The following is a 24110-nucleotide window of genomic DNA, read 5'->3' as shown; positions in this document are numbered from 1 at the left end:
GAACGGAGTGAGTGTGTTTTTAGAACTAGCATTTTAATATAAAGATTGATTAAAGATGAGCCAATCTGTTGTGAAAATGTAAACTGGAACCATAGTCATAAGAAGCACACACTATATCTACGGTAATTATTCAGCTTTCCTTTGAGGTAACAGTCAACGTGATAGCTCTTGTTCTTTAAATAGTAGTAATGAAAAAGTAGGGCATAATATACCATATTTGTACGAGGTCTATAAAGAGACTGACTGCTGCGTGGTGCCTACAGAACATTTCATGTAACAATGAGCTTTACCATTCGACGACGGACAGGCATGTGGCAGTCAGAGGATACTGCTTATTATTGGGGTTGGGAGGATTAGATCATCATCGGTAAATGTTGATAAACGTCCAATTCACTGTACACACACAGACCAACGACAATACATTCCCGTCGATAACAGAAATTTACAGCTAGGCAAAGTAAGAAAAATGCAGCTGGAGAATTCAGTGGAGTGTGATTTCAGGCTATTTCCTTTGTATATTTTGACATGTGATGTTGACAATTTGTGATTTAATGGTTATAAAGCTTTAACAATGTTTGGAATCTCAGCATCTACTGTCATTTAGTAACTACTGTCAGCCCCCCCCCCCCATAGTCTGACAACTCATAATATATTGCAACTGTGAAGATTTAAATAGATCAGAATAGAAAAAAATGCTTAAAAACATCAATATCAGTCAAAATTATAACAACGGAAATCTGCCAAGCCTACTTCTTATTATGCAAAACTCCGAGGTGCTACTTTCAATACCTTGTCCACCCAACCCCCACAGTGCTGTTGGATCTTGTCAGAAACCTAGGTTGTCAGCTCGCTGGGGCAGGGCCTGTGTTTTCATCACTTTTTTGTATAGCGCCTAACACAACAGGGTCCAGCTTGGGTCTGCTAGGAGCTACTAGGATACAAAGAACAACAATATTCAAATGTTGCACTATGGGAAAGGGAACTAAAGGAACAGAGGAGTTAATTACCATTTCTACATTTTCAGGAATGCCAAGAAATGCTTTTAAAGCAAAATGGCAGGATGGGAGGCATCTGAATGGTGCGGAATGCCCCAAGTTTACATCTATCAGCGAGCAGCGTGTGTGTTTTCAATTACACAACGAGTTTATGGAGGATTCTCAGCTTATCCTCCGCTTTACAGGATTTCTACACACCACCAACACTCATGAAACAGTCTATTTGCTTATATTATTTATTCAAAAGGTCTCCCAGGAACCTTATAATCCATTTTAATGTACTAAAGGCAATTTTTTTTTGATTTTCCAATTTTTAACCTGTTAGAATAATGCCAATCTAGCCATGACCAGTTTAATACAAACAACACTTCATGTTCGTATGATCGGTAAGGTGGCGATAGAAGGCTCTTAGAACTCCTTGGTTTTTCTCCAGCCCACTGGGGCCCTGTGCGGGATTGTTCAGGACATTTCCCAGTGGTTTGATCAGCCTCCTGTCAAATGTCCCAAGTGACGAGGTGTCCATTACTGGGAGACAATTCTGCATGGGGACTTCACCTCCCTCAGCACAACACTTCTTCAAACGCCCACTCCTCTGAAACCACTTATCCCGCCATCCCAGGCTCTGCCCTACCTTCCCAGACCACAACACTGATTTTTCTTCCAGCCACTGCAAACTCCCTCTCAACTTCTGGAGAGAGACTGCAGCTGCTGGGTCTGGGGACACTGTTCTGGGGGGGGGGGGGGTAAGGGTAGAGCAGGCTGGGGTATTGGGAAGGAGCTGACCAGGGGTGTGGAGAAGACAGTGTTTGGATTACAGTGTGCACAGGAGCTATGTCCAGGAATAGACTTTAGGTTGGGATAGAATTTCCCACTGGAGGTGACTGAAGCCCTATGACTTGGGACATTTAAGGTGAGACAGGGCAGATTACTGGAAACTATACCGTAGAGATACAGCATGTTAATCATATAAAAAAAGCTAACAGCTCAATTTGCCCAGGGATACAAGTATGGGTCCCAGTGCCTTCAAAGGCAGGATTTGATCCCATGTTGGAGTTTTACCCTGCAATAGCCACAAATAAAATCCATGACATTTGCAAGGCATGACTGTTGATACACTTGCGGCATTTTTATTCTTCCAAGCTGACACCTTCACCTCTCATAAGGATGGTGAATGCCAGCGTCGTGTTTTATTAAACAAATACAATTAAAAAAAACCCGAACACATCCTTGATGTCTGCGGCCAAAGACAGTCTATACTTGTGTAGAAACTTCGTTGTACAGTCAACGTGTCATTTTTACAAGAGCAAAAGACTAAGGGTTAAAAAATAGTCTGGAGCCAAGAAATATACAGTACACTCAATAACAAAATATATATATACTATAGATGCTTTAAGGCTGTGTACACTTTGATTGAAGACAATTTGAGGACATTAAATCAGTCAGCAACAAAGGAAATGTGTGGAGAAAATGCCCTAAAGTCAGAAAAAGAAGCAGCAAATATCCTGAAAGGTTTTGTTGATGCTTCTAAAAATATTTTTTCAGTGAAATATGCCATCTCTCTTGACAGTGCGACGTGGGGCTGACTTTCCTTTTGCTAGTCCCGGGTTCTTTTTCACCTCACCCCTGCTGTGCTTCCTTGCTGCTCACTGAGGGCCCTGGTGAGACCGTCTCTCCTCCAGCATCCTGCACACCCACATGGAGACAACTTCAGCATTCCCATCATTGTACTGCATGATGAATGGGTGGCCCTGGGAAATGGGAGAGAAACAGATTTAGCCACGATAGTTGAGTCTCTCTGCTTTTCAGAGTAAACTTTTTTTCTTTTAAATTTCCCGAAAAATAAATCAGAATCTCGTTAGCTTCTTAGTTTTGGAAATGTTCCTAGAACAATATAAACACACCATGGGAACTAACAGCTTTTTCCAGTCAAATCTAATAATGAGACACTGCTAATGAATGTCCCATCTTTTCTCCCAATGTCTGAGTACGTCTGGATGTAAGCACTGCCTGATTATTTTTCTTTGACTCTTACAGCCTCTTGTCTTGCTGTGGTACAGGATAAACACTCTGGTAGTAGGGAGAGAGATTTTCAGTTTATTATTTTTTTTAACATTTATACTGTGGGAGTGCCTAGCGGCCTCAGGCAGGTTGGGCCCCATTGTGCTAGGCATGAGTTAAATTAGTCTCTGCCCCAAAGAGCTTACAATCTAAAAGACAAGCCTGCCTAGGAAGGAGCACTGCGGAAAGGGTTCCGGGGGTTATAGTGGATCACATGCTAAATATGAGTCAGCAGTGTAACCCTGTTACCAAAAAAGGGAACATCATTCTGGGATGTATTAGCAGGAGTGTTGTAAGCAAGATATGAGAAGTAATTCTTCCGCTCTACTCAGCGCTGATTAGGCCTCAACTGGAGTAGTGTGTCCAGTTCTGGGCGCCACATTTCAGGAAGGATGTAGACAAATTGGAGAGAGTCCAGAGAAGAGCAACAAAAATAATTACAGGTCTAGAAAACATGACCTATGAGGGAAGATTGAAAACACTGGGTTTGTTTAGTCTGGAGAAGAGAAGACAGAGGGGAAATAACAGTTTTTGGGTACATAAAAAAGTTGTTGCAAGGAGGAGGGGAAAAAAATTGTTCTTCTTAACCTCTGAGGACAGGACAAGAAGCAATGGACTTAAATTGCAGCCAGGGCAGTTTAGGTTGGACATTAGGAAAAACTTCCTGTCAGAGTGGTTAAGCACTGGAATAAATGACCTAGGGAGGTTGTGGAATCTCCATCATTGGGGATTTTTCAGAGCAGGTTGGACAAACACATGTCAGGGATGGTCTAGATAATACTTGGTCCTGCCTTGAGTGCAGGGGACTGGACTAGATGACCTTTAGAGGTCCCTTCCAGTTCTATGATTCTGTGATTTACACGTGTCCTTGCTCTATAGACATAGAAGGCTGGTGCCTTAACTCACTGTGTGACCTAGCCCCTGGAACATGTATTAGCTCCGGGTGCTGTGCAAAAATAGTGAGTTTTCTTCTGACTTGGTCCTTGAGTCCCAAGTTCTAACACACAAGAGAACAAAGGCCACTGGCACACACAGGAAGACAGTTTGCAGAATAAGATGTAGAAGCTGAGGTTCGAATACACACACACACACACACACACACACACACAGGATTCAAGTCATGTGGAGGTTGAATGAAGTCATTTGGAGGTTGAGGTGAGCTGTTGCCAAAGGAATGAAAAGCTCATATAAGTATAACTAAGAAAACCCTAAAATATCAACTCCCAGCTTTATCAGAAGCTACTGAAGGGGGCGATGGAAGAACTTACATCCCTAGTGCAGTCTAGCCTGTGAATTCGGTAGCAGCTGCAGACACTGAAGAATTGTATCTAGGGGAGCTGCAAATAAACTGCAAGAGCACTTCAGGGTGAAAGAAAGACCTGGACTAAGGGTTCAGCAGCCAACCTAGGCTGCTCAGGTCTCAATCTGGTGATAGTTCTGGAGGTGGCAGCAAAGTATCTTACTGCGCACCTCAAACGCAAAAAAATCCACAAACGTCTGATATCCCATGTGCACAAATGAAAGCGAGAGAAAAACTGCCCGACAAAACCACCACCAGGAAAACCTCTGCACTGAATCCATCAGAAGCAGCTCAGTTTTCACCATATTAATCCAAGAAACCAACAATGGTTTAATCCAGAGATTCCCTGCAGATTTCACAAGAGGTCTGAAGTACTTGTGGAAATCATCAGTGTACACAGGACAGTGTCAAGCAGAGGCGCAAACAGTTTTGCTTAATGGCAGCAGGCATGCTGAGAACAAGAAAGGGTCTAATAGGGTGTTTTGGGAAACCGGGGGTAACTTGGGCTACGCTGGATCATGAGGAAGCCCTGGGATAAACAGAATGCTGCTAATGCTAACAGCACCAGGTAAAAGCAATAAAACACTCCAAAGGTCAGGGCCAGCAACGTCAAAAGCTACAAGAATAAAATATGCCCAGTCTCGACAGAAAATATGGAGGATAAGCAATACGCTGCTGCTCATCAGAGCAGTTTCAAGGTTATGAGCTGATCGGAAGCTGGGCTAAACGTCCTAAAAGAATGAAATGTGCAGAGAGCCCTTCTGGAAGTCCCTGGGGACCAGCCACTCCTCTCTCAACCACCTTCCCAGTGCAACCATTTCGGATGGGATGGAAGCAGCCTCTTTGCTCAAGGAATTGGGCACTTCAGGAGAGTGATGAGACTGAACACGACAGAACCTGGCATTGGGGACGGGGACACGGACTGAGAGGTCAACAACTAATCCCAGAACTACAGTGAGTTTGTTTCCCTGAAGTGAATTTTTAGTGCTGAGGAGAGGTGCCCGACTGACAGCCTTGGAGACGGAGCTTCTTTGATCCTACACAGCAAGGGCCAAACTCAGATTCGGGACAGAAGCAAAAGGGAAAGAAAACACAGCAGCTCCAGTTAGACACACCAGCAGTCTGGACACGGCAGCCAATACGGCATGTTCCAGCAGCTTCACATGTTTTCTGGAAACTCAGAAACTTTCTGGAAAAAGGGGGCAGAACAACGGCTGGCATGACCCAAACTCTGAACGTGAAGAGCAGCTCTCCCTACACGGAGTGTGTTATTCCAGTTCACAGATGGTACCAGTCCCCTGGGGATGGTCGGAAAGAGGCAGGAGATACACCAGGAGGAAGGCAGCATGGCTCACCTTGGGCATGCTGTCACTTTGCGGTCAGGATCAGATCAGGTTCTGCTGAACTAAGGGACCTTTGAACCAGCTTCACATGCTGGCTGAGGAAAATATATCAGGAGCACAGAGGCCATGGCTGGTGGTGGGGAACAGAGTTTGCAGCTCAATCCCTCGTGAGTTCTGCACATGGCCAGATACAGGCTTCTAAAAGGTAGGAAGCCGGCATCCTGCTGGGCCTGCATTTCTGAAGAGAACACTCGCAGTTTGAGCTTTGCTATACACTTCTGTGGGAAAGTGTGAAACAACAGAGCAAGAGGTAACACAAAGACACTGAATAATCAAGCTCACCTCATCAATAGTCAGTGGGAGCCAGCTCTCATTTCCTTCATTCTCAGAGGGCCAATTCCCACAATTAAAATGGTGAGGGTTGAAGTAACATGGTCCACAAACTCCTCAAGAGAAGATGGAGATGTAATAGGTAAAGGGGAAAGGACATGAAGAGCAGGTGGATACAAAAGTGGGACAAGCAGGTGGGGGCCAGGAGACAGCAAGTGTGCCCACCATCTAATAATGATCAGATGAGGAGGTAGAGGAACATTAACAAAAGGGAGATTTAAAGACAATCTCCCACCGGCATGAAAATGCAGCACACTTTGGAACTAGATAAGAGATACTTTTACGGGTCCACTTAACAGCATCAACCTCAGTTTCTGCAGTCTGATGCTCTATACCTTCTTGTCTATAGCCCTGTACCTAGTGAGACCAGACCTAGCAGGTAGTTTTATCATTGACCACCCACCCAGGTCACTTTTCATGCCCACGCTGCTACTGAATCGCAAATAGCTTTATGAAGGGTTTCAACAAAGTTATCTCCCATACACACCAGCTAACCTAACTTTGCTAGCAAAATCCAGTAGTTAGGAAGGTCTTAGACACAGCCTCCTAGCACAAAGACTATGTCGCATAGGCCGAGCATAGTACTGCTTACAAGGCAATGAATGCTTCTTCTAGGTTATACAGCCAGGTGCACCCTTCTAAGGCATTCTTCCCATGATTTAGCTGCATTTCACAGCAACTATCCCAGGAAAGAATTTTGTCCTTTAGTTCGAATAGACTAGAAGTTGCACTCCTAACGCGAATCACCATTGTAAACCTAATTGTTCATGGAAGTAGTTTCCACACCTTGTTCTTGTATTTCTCTATTTATCAGGTGCCTACAACCTGGGGAAATGCCCAGAGGTTCCAGAGCTGCCAGGAAGCTGGCCATTGACTTTGGGGACATGTGAACACTGGTGGTCCTGATGGGAATGTTGATGCTCCCGGTGGGTGGCCCTGGACTGCTGGTAGATCTTCCTTCTCACTCTCTGAGCCTGAGGAGGGCGAGACAGGTCTGGGGGACCAGGACAATGCCAATGCCGCCCATCTACCCCGATCCTGTCGGCCCTCTCCGTGGGTCTCTACCGGTGACCTGTACCAGGAAGACAGATCCCAGTGCCATGCCTCCAGTGACCTGGCGATCGACGCCTCACGCTTTGAGAGCTGTGCCACTCCGTGAATCTGGAGCAAGAGGATTGACGTCCTGGTACAGGGGATCAACACTTTGCCCGTGGGGATCCGTACCGGTGAACTGGTGACAGGACTCTGGGGACCGGCATCTGGACTCTCTGGAGCGGTGCTGTGAGCTTGGAGATCGATCCCGCCGCTCCAGGGACCGGTGCCAGGACTCTGGGGACTGGCAATGCGCCTCCATAGGTCTGTGCCGGGCAGCCGGCAAACGACACCGGGATCCCGGAGAACGACACAGGCAACACTTAATTCCCATTTCCTCTGCAGTGAAACAGAGGTGAAACAGAACCCAGGTATCCTGGTCCATCCCCTTCTCTACTTACTAGTCAATGTTCTCCTTTACACAGAGACTTTAGAATGAGAGTGCCTTCAACTACAACTGTGGAACTGCTGTAACGGTCTGAAACTGAAGGCCGGATCCCCAGCTGGGGTAATTCCACAGCTCAGTTGAGGATCTGCTCCTTAATGACCAGAGTGGCTTCAAACCAGAGACTTAAACATGACTCTTGTGTGAATTCAGGTTTCAGATTTAAAGTCATCAGTTCAAATAACTTGCTTTCCGCTCCTCAGATGTTCAGTGCTTTTCACAAGGGTTCATACTGCAAGCCCTTAATTTAAGGCCTTGGAAATGGTGCGCAGCTGCTATCTGCCCTTTCAATCACTCTTCCTGAGTTTATTCTTCACAAATGCTGCAGAAATAGATGTTCTCCCCAAATATTCAATTATTGCCACTACACTGCTTAACCTCTAGCCATTCTAGACTGTACACAGCAACCTACACTGGTCAAGGAGCTCTCAACCTTTCATCTGTGCAGATGCATGTGTTCTTCTGTACAGTAATTGGTCAGAAAATGGCCCACTGAGAGAAGAGAATGTGACTAGATTTTTTCGGTGATTGAGTCTAGATCTTTCAGTTACATCTTTTGGTCATGGTGGCTCACAGTTCAAAGCTACGGGAAGTCTAGAGAAAGAGGGGACAACATTTAAGCACACAGAAGTGTAAAGGCACCGTTCATATGGATTTATTTTTCCTTTCAACTCCCCCCAGCTGTTAGAAATACATTTGTTCTGGTCTTGACACTATAAGATCGGAACGGAGCTAAAGGGAGTGTGCATCCTCTCCCTGTGTGACGTGCTGCTTCCAAACAGTGAACACGTCTTGTATATTTGGGCTTTGAACTTTGACCTGAACATTTTCAGAACGGTTTAAAAACACTTTGAGATCCTTGGATGGAAGGTGCAAGAAAAGGGTGAAGTCTCATTATACACAATTTAACCTAAATCTACCTATCCTGCCTTTTAAACAAATCAACCACAAACAAAGTAACAAAACACAGGTCAAGGACACAAGTGAGACCGGGGGGGGGGGGGGGGAGAAGAGAGGGGACGACACACACCAAGAACCCATAGCCAAGGAAGAGCACACACACTGGTCCAATAAAAAAAGAAGCTATTAAGCAAAGACTCAGCTTCTCCCATGAATCTCTTTTATGAGAGACAGGCTCCCCGCAGAGGAAGACATCTCGAATCCAGGATACCCTTGCCGTTAAGCTACTTACACTGTGCAGCACCGTCGGTGGGGTTTAAAATATCAGCTGTGATGTGTCCCAGACACATGGAGGCTGTTCCACGTTGCGGGATCTCAACGTGTTTCGACTGCAGTAGATCAAAGTGCTCTACGGAACTTTCAGTGCACCGCAGTAGGGTCCACGCAGACACTTGGCGACACGTGTGGTTGGCTAGCTAGAACACAGGAGATTGACACCCTCCTTGCTGCACACTACATCACCGTATAGACCAGCCCTCAAACCCTGTATTTTTCATACTCCTTTCCACCCCAAGAGTAACCTTAGCTTGAAATTACCGAGCTTTCAGCGTTTAGGTTTTTTTAAACTACAACATTCTATCAGGGATTTTCTGTAAACTGTAGGGATGTTTTTACCATTAGCTCCCTCTGAATTGTATCAGGTGTGGGAATTCCTTCTATTTTGGGCTTTGATTTGCTTTTTAATGTCACTCGCAGACACTGTTATTTACAGCATAGCCTTGGAAACTCTGCACTGGTGGGTCCAGAGCCTGGAAACTCTGTGCTGGTCAGTCTCACCTTCCAGTGAGACAAAACTTCAAGTCGGCATGGCTTGCTGGCACTTCATCAGACCCACTTTGGCTGGGCTGGGCTCGGGAGAAAGGGAGGGATGGATTTGAGACATTGTGAGAAATACAACTATATATAAACAGTAACACACAGTGCAATAATCCATCCAAGACAGCGTCTGCCTACTCAGGATCATGCATGGAGTGCAGGTGAAATACAGACGATGTGAAGGTACCTGAATTTAACTAATCAGCTAAAGACACATCAGGGAAAACATTTAAAAGTTCCTAAACCCCCCGGAGGTTACAGAGGTAGCATTCTAATATACGATTAACAATAACCTTTTCATAAAACCACCCTGGCACATCATCATCATTTTGCTGCTACTCAGGTATCTAACCTTCTGTTTAGGTATCCAGGGTCCGAAGGTGACTAATTCTCATAATCCAAAATGGGTGTCCCAGGGATTATTGGGTGAGTCAATTAGGCCCTGATTCAGGAAAGCACTTAAGCATGTACTGATGATGTCCTACCGGTGCACTGTCCTGAACTGGGGCCTTCACCGGGACACCTTGTTTTTTTAAATTGGGGGTAGAAACTAGGAATGGGTTGAATAAAGTTAAACTCAAAACTACTAGCTCAGAAATGTAGCTATGGTGCTGGCAGTCTATGTAGTTCTGATAGCACTCCAGGTTGGTAGAAAGAGAGGGGTTTCCTTTGTTCCTGTTCACTAGCATTTCAAGAAAAACTAAAAACCACCACAGAAAGGATGCCAACTATTAAAGAATTCTGGTCACTGTGCATTTCAGCAACAAATAAAAACCACCCGCATCAACAGAAACCACTTTAGCATTGAGCAGTATGTTCCAAAACAAACACACGCAACCTGCTGCACTTAACTATTCTGTTATTGATTTACTTTGTTTTGCAAGGTAACGAAGACAATTATTGTACAGAAGCTTGAAATGTATTTTCAGTTGCCGTGAACAGTTTTGCAGTCACAGGGCGACTTGGAGTTATCTGCTTGGGGGCGTTTGGTAACTCTTTTGCCAGAACTTGTCTGTTTATGACACCAGGAAGTCAGCCTTGGTACACTAGTTACAAGGCCTCCATTCTGCAATTGGATTCACATAGACAGACCGTTGCACCTGCAAGGTCATGGTCTAAAACTGTCTCAGAATCTAGGCTATAATTCTCCAGCAACATGATAATATGGGCACAGAACAGAACCTGGTTCATTTGCACTAATGTCTGAGACCACCCACCCATTGGGAATCAGCAAAAAAGGGACCAATATAAGGAGAATACTTTATAAGCATACTTTGTTCATGTATGGCCAATGGTAGATTAGCTAACATTTGTGACACTAGTCATTGTCCAGAGGAATCCTTTTTTAAAGGAAAAAAGGGGGTGGGGAGTCTTGTACCATGAGCCCTTCCTGTAACATTGAAGGAACTAATCAAGAGATATGTCCAGTAGGAGGTGCTTGGAGGATGGGGCCCTAAGATATCATGATACTGTTTCATAATGAGTCTGATCCTGTTCTCACTTCATTATATTTAGGTTTCTATACATATCCATTAAAAATGAGAACTATCTCCTTGCCAATTCTTAAATACGCAACTATAAAATAGACCACTCCTGTAAGCCCCTGTCAACCAGGGATCAATACATCCACAACAGACAAGCCGCAAAAAATGTACTTAAGATGTCGTCCCATCAGAACCCTCCCATTTGCCCCCAGCTAAGGAAAATAATTGGACCTTGCATTTGCCAGGGAGTTTTTGCCACTGATTTAAATTGGGATCAGACTCCGGCCCAATATGATATAATCTGCAGCAAAGCAACGTAAACATTCAATGGGAAGTTGGATGCTTTAGAGCGCAGAGCATTCTGTACTGGAAAAGGTCAGGCAGGGCTGGCCGGAGAGTGATTGTCACCCAGCCTAATTTTCTGTGTCAACTCTGAAAATTAGATAAACAATGACAAACCAGGATTTTTAAATGAACTTGTCACATCTTATTTTCTTGATAAAGGGTTCATTTTTCTCTGTCCCACCAGATAGGTTAACTCTTTAAGAGGTAAGTATCTATTAGATGGTGCCGTAAATGGTTTACACATCTGAAATGAAAACAAAAGGGCAAGGAGAGTCCAAATGCAGAACCTTGACAATTAGAGATAATTGTCCTTGAAACATCAATAATTTAGCCTGACCAATTAAACAGCTATTATTCAAGGGGAACAGTTCCATAACTGGATTCATCTTTAAAATGACAGATTTGCTTTCACATGGCTGTCCTCATGTCTGAAAATATCCTTCCTAACACTAATTCCCTTCCCCCCGTCCATTGCAAGAGATTTTAAATGATATTCCTCAGCAGGTTTACAAACAGACTGGTTCTTTCCACACATGCAGCACTTTTCCATGATGTGTTTACATGCTTCATTGGTAAAGGCACGCAGCACACAGGATGGACACTGGCAAGACCACTACTCCATGTGGATAAAGTTCACCCTTTGGAGAGGTCTAGCAAAATAGGGCTCAAGTGGGTCTCAAATGGTGCATAGGCTTTGCACTGGCCTTCTGCACAAGGGTGAATTTCACCACCTCCAAGCACGTAATCTAAGACATCGCTGCTGTTGTTATATGCATTGAAGTACCTCCTAGCGGCCCCAGTCAAGGATCAGAGCTCCACTGTGCTATGTGCTATACACGCATACAACGCAAGGATGGCTGTTGTGTAAACAATTTGTCTTGGCCAACCAGACACTGTCCCTTTAACTGCCACTCATTGGGGCAGAGACTGCCTTTTTGTTTGTCGTTCGCACACACTTAGCACAAAGGGGGCCTGGGCCGTGGCTTGGTACAAATCTATAGCACATAATACTGATATGAACAGTTTGGTGAAATGTCTTTAATTCCAGAGAACTTAAGCCATATAATAGACAGTATTTACTGTATTTCCTTGAACGGTCAAATTATTACAGGGAAGTATTGCACGGATCTAGACATTTGCGTTTGCTGCTTTGGGTGGAGAAACTAAAAGATGGCTAATTATCAACAAATGCGAGTTACATTTCCTTGCACATCCTGACATCTTGTGCTAACATCTTTAAAACAGTCTTCCATTCAGAGCGGTACCAGGCACAGGCAGATGGAAAGTAAGACATTAATAAATAAAAAAAGAATACCTGTTATTAGGGGGATTATGGTTTTATGTTAATGACTGGCTGATATGAAGCAGAACAGGAATAGTTGGAGAAATTAGAAATGGCAATCAAAGGAGCTGTGCACTTATGCCAGGCATTTGTTGGCAAATAACCACGGCTGCTGTTATTTACAACAGTGTCACTTCTCTAAAACCCTCTGTATAAATATCTTGACGGACTGGGCTCCATTTCTTATAAACACACACTGTCAAATTATGTATTTTCATTTAAAAGTCTGAATTCAGCATAACAAAAAATATCATAAAAAGATCCCAACTGTTGCACTGGTACACAGACTACGAAGATGATAGCAGTGCCTTTAGACAGCATTTCAAATACAGTTTATTAGTGTGTGATATGAAAAGGGTATTTTTATTGCATGATATAATGCAATGGGACCTTGGGCGCTCTGCAGAAAGACCTTGCACTCAGAAGTGTAATGAACCCCTAGTCCAAAAAACATTATACTGTACATTAACCTATCATTAATGGCACATTAGGGCTAGGGGCATTGCACGCTTGCTGGTCAGGGCTCCATCAGGACAGTACAGAGAAAACCACACTGTCTTCACAGGCTTAAAACAAATAGAGAAAATAAATATTACTGATAGCTACAGGCTGCTTTAAAGGAAGTTCACTCCCCACTTAACATGCAATTTTGATACCACATTCTTTTTTTTAAAAAGGGGAAGAAAACAATGCAGTAGTTTATTAAGCAGTATTAGAAATTGCATTTAAACGCTTTCAAATGATAAGTGAAATTCTCCATGAGGCTTTGATATGGAGATTTCCATGTACAGAACACATAAAAAGCCATAGCATCTTTAAAAAAAAATAAAATCCTGAAGCCTTCTACTCTTCAGCTCATCCTTTATTCACTTTATAAACTTTCATGCCAACCCACCCCACCTGGTATGTCTGGGGATTCAGTCAGTAGCACCTTTTTCTCCATGTATCAGTAAGTGCACTTTGATTTAAACCTTATAAAACCACTATGACGCCTGTTATATTCTTCAACACTTGGGATATTTCAGTCCTTTCTCCAACCTCTGAAGCCCATCCTACCCCAATGGCGCCCACCCTCAGGCAAAGGCAGACGAGATCAGCCACCCCACAACCCTTTGGCCATATGCCAAGACAGCCTGGACAATCCTTCCTTAATTGGCTAGAAGAGTGAGACAGACACTCCTCCAGCAACATCCTACAGCTTAAGGAAACATGCACTGAGCTAAAAGACCATGAGCTCTAGGCTCCAGCTCCTCCTCTGACTGTTGTTAGTATTTCTGTGCCCTTTGCAACCCTCATTATTAATCAACGCCTCAGGCCATAGGGGAGGTAACTATCATTCAGACCTTTTGCAGGTAGAACACCAGGGATTGCACAAGGCACTTCAGTCACAGCTGGGAACAGAAATCCGATCTCTAATATAAGAGATGCAAGTCAACTATCCGGTCACATGGCTTTTCAGAAGGTACATGCAAAATCAGGTGCTTGTGTAACACATATTATCACAGGCTGGCTGTGTCACCCTCTAGTGGCAAGACCACATACAGAATTTTTGAGTTTGCTACCACCTCCAGTAGTAAAGGCTGTTACATCCTGAGACCCCAGATTCAGTTCCTATGGACAAGCCAAACAGGGGAATTGTTCAACTCAGTTGTGACCATATTCTGCTCTCGCAGCCGGGAATAGCCACCAGGCATCTTGATGTCTAACATTCTCTTGCTGTATTATAAACAGCTGTGTAATTCACTGGCAAAGTGTGTATTTTGTCTATAGGCTGGTCCTCAAAGATGTTAACAGCATGTTTCCCTCCATCAATGACTTCTATGGCTGAAGTGGTGTAAAAGTTATGGGTTCAAACGCTGCTGACGACCCATATGGACCATGGAGTATATAAATTAGTGCAAAGACCTTGGAGTAATTGTTGGAATTATTTTATTTGCAAAAATTTGTACTTAGAAGTGAATTTAGATGTTGTGTCAATATCTAATGCGTATGCCTACCCATATTACAATCACACATTCACCTGCAGTGTAGACATATCCTGTGTATCTAGATCAGTGGTTTTCAAAGTGCAGGTCGCGATCCAGTACTGGGTCGCGGCATGTCAGGCACTGGGTCATGGCAGCTCTAGTCAGCACTGCTGACCGGGCTGTTAAAAGTTGCGTCGGCGGTGCTGCCCTGCTAAGGCAGGCTTATCCCTACCTGTTCTGACACCGCGCTGTGCCCCAGAAGTAGACAGCAGCAGTCCAGCTCCTAGGCGGGGGGGGGGCCACGGGCCTCCATGCGCTGCCCCCGCCCCAAGCACTGGCTCCACAATCCCATTGGCTGGTTCCCTGCAGGTGAGAACTGCGTGGAACCGCCTGTGTGCCTCCGTCTAGGAGCCGGACCTGCTACTGGCTGCTTCCGGGGTGCACCGTGGTCCGTGTTGCCAGGACAGACAGGAAGCCTGCCTTAACACCCCCACTGCGCTGCTGACTGGGAGCCACCTGAGGTAAGCCCGCACCCCAATCCTCTGCCCCAGCCCAGAGCCCCCCCCCCCACCCCAGAGCCCTGACCCCCTCCCACACCCCAATCCCCTGCCCCAGCCCAGAGCCCCCTCCTACACCCTGAACCTCTCATTCCCAGCCCCACCCCGCAGCCCTCACCCCCGCACCCCAACCCTCTGCCCCAGCCCTGAGCCCCTCCCACACCCCAAATCCCTCATCCCCAGCTCCGTTGGGTAGCGGGCATCAACCATTTTCTTCAAGTGCGTCGCCAGAAAAAAAGTTTGAAAACCACTGCACTAGATGAACCCCCATTTGTGTAAGCTTCCAAAAGATCAGCACTTGATTTAACAGACACCCCTTTCCATCAAGGAAACCTCATTCTCTAAAAAACATTAGCTCTGATGACACAAAATGTTAGGGCCTCGCTAATGAGCTACGGAGCCTTTCATCTATAGGTCACCAGTTTGAATCCAGCCAAGCTTAATACAGATTAAAAGTGGTTCCTGTGTAATGGCTGTTTGGTGGGTCCTATAGGAGATCGGTTTGGTGTGCCCCAGTTCTTAGGTCCTGCCTCAGAACCTCAGCACCATGCTATGCACTAGACTTGGAGCAGGGACTGTGTGTTCATACAGTATTTAGCACAATGGCGCTCCAATCTCAATTGGGCGCTCTAGCAAAAGCCAAAGTTACGTTATGATAAATGTGCGAGAGTTGCCACACTATAATTGTCACACACTAATTAAGGGGAATGGGAGAGTCCACAAATCAGGAGAAACCCCCCACCCCACCTACCATCAACCAAAAAATAATAATCTTTTACAAAACAAACAAACAAAACCTAAGACTTCTTGCCCCATAGCACCTGTAATCTGTGCTGGCTTGGAGGGTAAATAAGGACTTATTTTATTCAGAGACTGGTAAGTACAGGGGGAGTTATAAAGCGGCACAGATCAGTGGCATTTCCTGGACACGTGATAAAGCAGATATGTGGGGGGAGGGATAGCTCAGTGGTTTGAGCATTGGCCTGCTAAACCCAGGGTTGTGAGTTCAATCCTTCAGGGGGCCACTTAGGGATCTGGGACAAAATCAGTACTTGGACACTGCTAGTGAAGGCAGGGGGCTGGACTCGATCACGTTTCAAGGTCCCTTCCAGTTCTAGGAGATTTAATGAAGATATTCTTTTTTAGGGGCGGAGGGATAACTCAGTGGTTTGAGCGTTGGCCTGCTAAACCAAGGGTTGCAAGTTCAATCCTCGAGGGGGCCATTTAGGGAACTGGGGTAAAAATCTGTCTGGGGGGTTGGTCCTGCTTTGAGGACTAGATGACCTCCTGAGGTCCCTTCCAACCCTGAGATTCTTAAAAAAAAAAAAAAAAAAACTATGAGCAAAATCACATGTTAAAGTTTCCATTCTGCTTCTGCATCAGCTTATTTTGAACAGTTAAAAGAACAGCCCCACTGTGTGGATACACTTCCAGGTGTCTGTTAAAATGCTGAATTTGTTTGTTGCATGGCCTCCCTAACATACACTGTAATTAAAATGTTGATTACTAAATGGTTTAAATATATGACAGACAATGCAGTTAAAGCCTACAGTTAGGTCAATATGTGATTTAGATTTGCCATTTATAAACCCTCATTTAAATTTTGCATACATTAATCACTACCATACTTCAATGTTCTGATATCCACCTGACTACACTATTCAAATAAAACTTGCTGCCCCAGGGAAATCCTACTTATTCTTAATTGTTTCGAGGCTTTGATGGGCTTTTAATCTAAGATTAATTTATGCAATTTTAAATAACTCTTCTTATGATTAATAAGCTTGAAAATTAAAAAGAGTCTAAAGCAATTATAATGAGCATTTGGTCATAACCTCATTAGGAGAAGGAGTGAAGGATACAGCTCTGAAATTCGTACAAGACTACAATTTAAGGTTACTTTCAGAGAAGTCAAACATAGTTCTTGAAATTGCAAAGGCAGATTAGCCTAGGTCAGTGTCAGAACTATGGTCATCTAGATTACCATACTAATGATTTTATCTCAATGGTGACAGATAAGATGTTGAAAAGAGGTACAAAAAATACTGGCAAATGAACAATGCTGCAAAGTACTTAAGCCCTTGGAGCTGTTTTCCATTATCCCTGTTTAGGTATCACACGGGCTTTCAGAAGTGCCCTGGACATTTTTTGGAATTTGTATCTTTATCTATGAATCAACTTCTTGCAAAGCCGTTTCACTTTTCATATGGTATAATTAAGGTGTCACTAAGTTTCCGCTGGCCTACTCTTGTCCACGCTCCAAACCAGAGAGAGTGCTCCAGTTTAGAGAGTTCGTCTTTAGACAATGGAACTGCATCAGCGCAATGGATGGTCCTAGGAGGGAAAACTTCTTACCTTGTAATTCTGCTTTTCTGAAGTTCATCATCATGCAGGACACTCCTCAGTCTCATGCCTCCAGTGCAAATCATATGAAAACCTCCCCTGGTTATTAACATTTTTGATCCCCATCTATAATGCAAAACCGACCCCCCGCGGTAGCAAGTCTCAGAGCCTGGGTCAGCTGACTAGATTCACCCTGCGGGGCTAAAAATAGCAGCAGAGATGTTCCCACAGGGGCTGGAGCCTCAGCTCTGAAACCCGGCGATGGGGGGTGAGGAGCCCTCGGAGTCTGGCTCCTGCCCGAGTGGGAATGTTCACACTGCTATTTTTAGCCCCCTAGCGTGAACCCCACGAGCCCAAGTCAATTGACCCAAGCTCTGAGACGTGCTGCCGCATGCTGCTTTTTGGCAGTGTCTATGAACCGAGACAGGATTAGGTCACTGCAGAAGCCTCTGAGATTGAGGCAGGCCTAAAAACACATTGCTCTCCAGCTGACCTGTCTCATCCTGCATCCGAAGAAGTGGGCTGTAGCCCACGAAAGCTTATGCTCAAATAAATGTGTTAGTCTCTAAGGTGCCACAAGTACTCCTGTTCTTTTTGCGGATAGAGACTAGCATGGCTGCTACTCTGAAACCTGTCTCAAGGGTCAACAATAGCGAGTTAAAGGAGTTTCTTGCATGACTCTTTCTCGAGACACAAAATCCAGCAGCAACATCTGTGTATTGATGGGACCTTTGAAGAATGAGTTCATCACCTATTTTGATGGGTGAAAATCTGGTTACTTTCACAAAGGAGAAAAACTTTTATAGTAATGTCCATCTTCTGTTATGATTTTTAATATACATTATTTACACGTGGTTGACACCTTATTTAAGAATGGACTTAGGCAGCCATTTTTGATACTGCAACAGTATAGATTAGAGAGACCTGACGTTTATTTGGCAACCTGCAGATCATGCTTTCCACAGCAATTTCACTTTGATAATTTGTTGAAACATCAACTGCCTTCAGCATCCCCTTTGGTGCTTAACTAACAAGCCAGGTGTTAATTGCAGGTAATGACATTTTCCCAGGTTTATTGCTTCTTAAAAGACCAATGCAACAGAACTACACGGAGATTAATATGCCTACAGTTGATCTGAGCCTTTGCAGCCAGTGCTGAGGCTATAAAGAGTAGTATATAGGAAAAAGAAGAGTGGCAGAGCGGCTGCTGCTGGGGCCGTGCTGCCCGGCACACTAGGGCCGAGGCCTGTCTGGGCTCCTTCGGGAGAGGGGGGCAGAAGAGGAGGAGGAAAGGGGGGCAGAACGGGAGGGGTGGGGCCGGGGACTAGCCTCCCCCAATGGCAGAGTCACCAGCTGCCCATGTCCTAGTGTCTACACTACAGCACTGCTCCCGCTGAGGTAAGTGCTCCACTACACTGACCTAATATCTCTACCTCCACGAGAGGCGTAGCGCTTAGGTCAATGTAGTTGGGGTGACGCAGTGTAGACGCTGCGTTACTTACGTCGCCTGTCAGCACCACGCAGAGCTAGCAGTTCGGAGCCCAAGTTCTCAGCGCCGCGCAGCCGGGCTCCCAGCGTGGAGTTCCACGCAGAGCTGACAGCCTGGGCTCTCAGCCCCCGACACTGCCCCGCTTAAGTTGGCACAAGCGCAACTGGTGAGGACGTGCACTGCCAGCAGAAAGACAATAGTGTGGACATGAAATACCACAGTAACACCGCAGTGACTGTAGGTCGACTTAATTGTGTACTTTCAACCAGGCCAAAATCTTTCCATTCTAATAATATAGAATAAAATTAATAATAAGAAAGAATGTTTTTAAAAACTGACACACTCTTTAACGTGACACTGTCTCTGTAATGTATATACGTATTTGTGAGAGGTATACAATAATACAAACAAGTATTAAATGACCCAAAGTGAAAACAATGACAAATCATATCCATTTTGTACAGTCAACACATGCAGAATGTCTAACTCAAATGAACTGAGGTAAAACAGCATATAAATTTGTGTAGTCTTAGAAGACACAGACAGCAATGCTACAGAGAAAATATCACCACTAGCTACACAAAATATAAATTTTCCTTTAAAACCACACAAGGCCATTGAAATGACCATTCAGATACTCCTGCGATAACAAATGATCAAGGTCATCAGAATGACTTCCGTTCTCCGCCCTGCATTTTCACAGCATGCTTTTCAAACAAGCCTGGTTACACAAGAAGAAACTCACTCTTTAAAGTTAGTGGGCCAGATCCTCAGTTGGTGTAAGCAGACGTCAGCGGAGCTCTGCTGATTTACAAGAGCCGAGGATTTATCTGCACGGCTCCAATTAAATTGTAAATAGGCAGATGCACATTTATGAGACAATGAACTTTTCCATACAAGTACTTTGCTATTACTGCCTCGATAAACCTGCACATTCCAGTGCTGAAGCATCTGCCTTCATTGGGAGTTAAAGCAGAGAGTTCCAGAGGAGAGGCACACAGCTTAAAAAATCATGTTTAATTTAAAAATTAGAAACTGGAGCAGGCTGTGAGCACAGAGGTTGATTGAAACAAAATTTAAATTCCTGTCAAGCCCATTTAAACACAGGGGCCCTTCATAGACAATTAGCTGCTCCCTGTGAATGCTGAATAAACTCGGGCCTGGTCACTGTTAGAAGAGAGTAGGCCTACTGTGAGGACTGGGAAAAAAATTAACTAAAATCAGACTGTATGAAATATTTAGCCTCCCAGTTTATCACAGGGGTTTGAAAGTGTAAACAAGACAAAAATCGATTCCTTGGTGCCCTCAAATCAATCCCCCAAAATGGTTAGGGCATCTGTTTCTTCTAAATTTTGTTTACTCTGGCAGATTTGCCTTAATTGCAGTTGTTTATCTCCCATTGTCCCCGGGGCCCTAATCTCCCGATTACTAATACTTAACACTCATTTCACATCTAAAGCTACTTCTAATCCTCAACAGGTTTCTGGGGCTCTTAAAATTATTGAAACCGTGGAGACAGGAGACACAGCCTCTTTGTGAAAGGAACATTTTCTTATCTACTACCAGCTGGGTCCAATCATCACCAGGGATGGCTACAACAAAGGTGCTAAAAGGCTCTTTCACAATCACTGCTACTCTACAGGGAATTCAGTGGATAAAAAAGAGCTTTGATGGAAAAAATCTGAACAAGAGGGCTGTAACAGTCCAGCCAAATAAAGTTACTGTCATAATCAAATGCTGTCAATCACAATGAAAATCCAATTAAAAATGTTTCAGAGCAGCCCTCTTAAGTAGAAAAATATCCCCTATTTATACGCATTTTTGCACAAATTAAAAAAGTAGTATTAACTGATTTTTTTAAAAAACAACTTCAGGCCCTGATCCTGCAACTGGATTTGTGCACAAGAATCTGCTGGCATGCGTCCAATTGCAAGATTGGAATCATAAAGTGTACGGGTCACCAGAAAGTCTTCGGAGGCACAGCCCTTTCTTTTGCTTTGTGTATATTGCACTGATAGGCAGTTGTTGTTATTATTTAAAAGTTACACTGAAGCTGTACCTACGTGCTCCAATCACGATTCAGGCAAGTACTGCGCAGAGATACAAAGATCCATTCTTTATCCCAAAGAGTTTAAAATCTATGCAGCGACCGAGTCCATTTGCAATTCCATTTTTATTTGGATTAAATAAATGATCAGATTAACAAATCAGTGTTATATGCCAGCCTGCTGTAGGACTGGTATAAATGATATGATTTTTAACAGACAAGGTGGGGGAAGTAATATCTTTTAGTGGACCAACTTCTATTGGTGAGTGAGACAAGCTTTCGAGCTTACACAGAGACCTGAAGAAGAGACCGGGGTAGCTTGAAAGCTTCTCTCTCATATCAACAAAAATTGGTCCAATAAAAGATATTACCTCACCACTGTCTCTCTCTGATATCCTGGGACCAACACGGCTACGACAACACCGCATACATGATTTTGAATAGATATACAGAAAAGACAAAGCATGGGAAACAACAGATATGACTGTTATTGTAAACTGTGAACTGAAATTCTCCTAAACACAGGGAAAAATAAAAAGCAGTTGACATGAGAAAAAAAAAACCCACACACACCACTACAAATAAACAAACCTTTAATGAAGCAGAATTGATATATTTGCAATTTCAGTACCAAAATATGAGGCTTCAAATAATTTTGATGGGACTAGAAAAACCGCAGAAAAACTTAGTAAGAATCGCAATTAGGCCTGGTCTACTTTGAAAATTTAGATCAATCTAGCCATGTTGCTCAGAGGCCTGAAAAATTTCACCCCCCTGAACACCGCTGTTAAGATGCCATAATCCTGGGAACAACTGCGGCTATGTCAATAGAAGGATTCTTCCGTAGACCTAGCTATCGCCGCTCAGGGAAGTGGATTACCCTACATGGATGGAAAAAACTCTTCTGTCAATGTAAGAAGCATCTATAGTACAGCACTGCAGCTGTGGTGCTGTAGTGTTTGTGGCGTAGACGTAGCCTTATTCTTAAGTACCTATACAAGACACTTGCCCCTCAAATTGAACAAACTCTCAAGTCCAATAGATTCTTGGTTGGGAGTTGTCAGATTCATTTTACCAGAAATAGTTAAGGTGTCTTTCTTGCTTATTGCCAATTCATTTCTCTTGGTTTCTTAGATTTTTATACATCTTAAAGTCTCATCCAAGCTATTTCTTTTCACATTCCATCAAAAAGTACTAGGACATTATGAAGCTTTAGGGCATGTTAGAAAGAGATGGTTAGATTCTCACATTTTCTGCAAAAAGTGACTGGTTATACAAACAATGGGACTGTGGAAGCTACCAAACAAATCTAATGCAGTCATGCTAATAATGCTGGCAAGTTAACCTTCCCACAAGCTGAGCTCTTCTAGAATGGCTGGATTCACTGACGTTCATGGAATACATTTCTGGATTTTGACAGGTGATTTCTCAAGTGATTAGAAATAAACTATATCCCATGCATAGCGACAGATTTATTTATTTATTTATTGAAGTGGACTAGGGAATTGGTTGGGCTATACAACTACCTGCAATAATACACAGTCCCCCCACAACTATGAGCTACACTGATCAATGAAAATGACGACTAATGTACAATGAATGGTAAAAAAAAAAAAAAAAAAAAAAAGACACTAAACACAGAGGATGAAATCCTGAAGTTTTGCCATTGACTTCAGTGGAGCCAGGATTTCATCCAGAACCTCTTGTCCACAAAAGATGAAGCCTGATAGCTTGAAAGTTTCTCATATTTGTGTCAGCTACAATGCCTGGGTCTGTCCCATTTCCTTAGGAAACCTGAAGACAGACCGATCACATCTCAAATATGCTTGGGGTCTGCCAGAGTTTCTCCTTGTCATGGTCTGAACTAGGATCATTGCGACAGAGGACAGACTAAACGCCTGCAAACAAAACCATTCATCATGAGTTCAAGCATCGACAATTTTACATGGGACAAATCATCCCTGATAGAAGATTTCTGTACTGACTGATTTCCCAGTAAAATAAGTTGCATGTAATTGGTTAAGAATTGAAAACTCTTGGCTCACTGTGATCAGGGAATGGCAGGTAAATTTTATCTATCTGTAATACTCTCTTCAAAAGATTTACTAGACATGTTTGTGGAAAACAAAGCTTGTTTGCCAAGGTTAGACAGCCCTCTGTTCTTTCACAAGTGTTAATGTCATCAAAAAAGAAATTACAACTGTCTCAAGCGTTCAGCCAATGCTTCCATTGTTGTATTGCTGTGCAAATAAAGAGCTCAAATAAAATTACTTGCTGGTGGATTCCCTATTTATAAATACACACAATTGGTTCCTGTTTTAGCTTTTACTCTGAGATGTTTTAAGAGGAAAGCCATATACGATTATATTATTTCCTCCCTCAATTTTTAAGGTGCAGTTAAAATCTTCACCGTATGTCACATGTAACAGTCAAATTCAGTGAGCAAAAACCAAGTTCATAATAATTTATTATTATTACTATTTTATACGGTCCATGGTTTATATACTTACATTTTTCAATCTACTGTATTTGGGGAAATATAAGCAAAGCAGCATCTGTTCCAGAGAGTTCACATTTCAATGACCTTAAGAAAACTTAATAAAATATAAAAGCAAATTATCAATCTGAAAAATATTAACTGCACCTCAGGAGACCAGACAGCCAGTTCTGGTTATTACCCTGAAATTGTGAGAGAGGGACTGTTTGTTAAACTTAAGACTGTGAGAGGCTTCCAAAATTTCAGGAAAGACTTGATTTTCAGTAGTTAATATTTTTATTTATACAAAATATATCATTTACCATTAATCCCTACTAATCAAAGTACCAGCACAAAAAATAAATGGAAATGATCCTACAATCTATATTGCTTGGACTGGTTTAAAAAAAAAAAAAAGGGAGAAAAAAGCCGCAAGTGAGCATTTTAACTAAAAGACCTAAACAAAAATTAACATATTTATGTAAAGTGAATTCAATGTAAAAGTTTAAGTTGATTTTGCTGCAACAGCGGATTGTTTCCTAGCCAAAAACTCTGCACCTATCTACCAGAGCCGCCTTTGAGAAATCTGAACTCCATCATCATGGATATACCCTTTTATGCACCCCAAGTAAAATGCGAAGAAATAACTGCTACCTACATG

At 43.4% G+C, this 24110-nt stretch overlaps 1 protein-coding gene across 4 annotated transcripts in view; it reads right to left on the bottom strand.

Annotated features, from left to right (window-relative positions):
- Nucleotides 1-2096: 2096 nt before the first annotated feature.
- MAP2K5 (mitogen-activated protein kinase kinase 5) overlaps nucleotides 2097-24110 on the bottom strand; it is a gene marked incomplete at its 5' end in the record, with an annotated part of 178694 nt that continues 156680 nt past the window's right edge. For 3 of the 4 annotated variants that reach the window (XM_034784993.1, XM_034784989.1, XM_034784991.1), the window contains 1 exon segment: nucleotides 2097-2743. In XM_034784993.1, coding sequence (XP_034640884.1) covers nucleotides 2639-2743 — 105 coding nt within the window. In that variant the 3' untranslated portion in view covers nucleotides 2097-2638. 4 annotated transcript variants of the gene reach the window in all.

The sequence above is a fragment of the Trachemys scripta genome, chromosome 10 (assembly GCF_013100865.1).
Source record: "Trachemys scripta elegans isolate TJP31775 chromosome 10, CAS_Tse_1.0, whole genome shotgun sequence".
In the NCBI taxonomy this organism is placed as follows: Eukaryota; Metazoa; Chordata; order Testudines; family Emydidae; genus Trachemys; species Trachemys scripta.
This window is presented reverse-complemented; position numbering and strand designations above follow the sequence as displayed.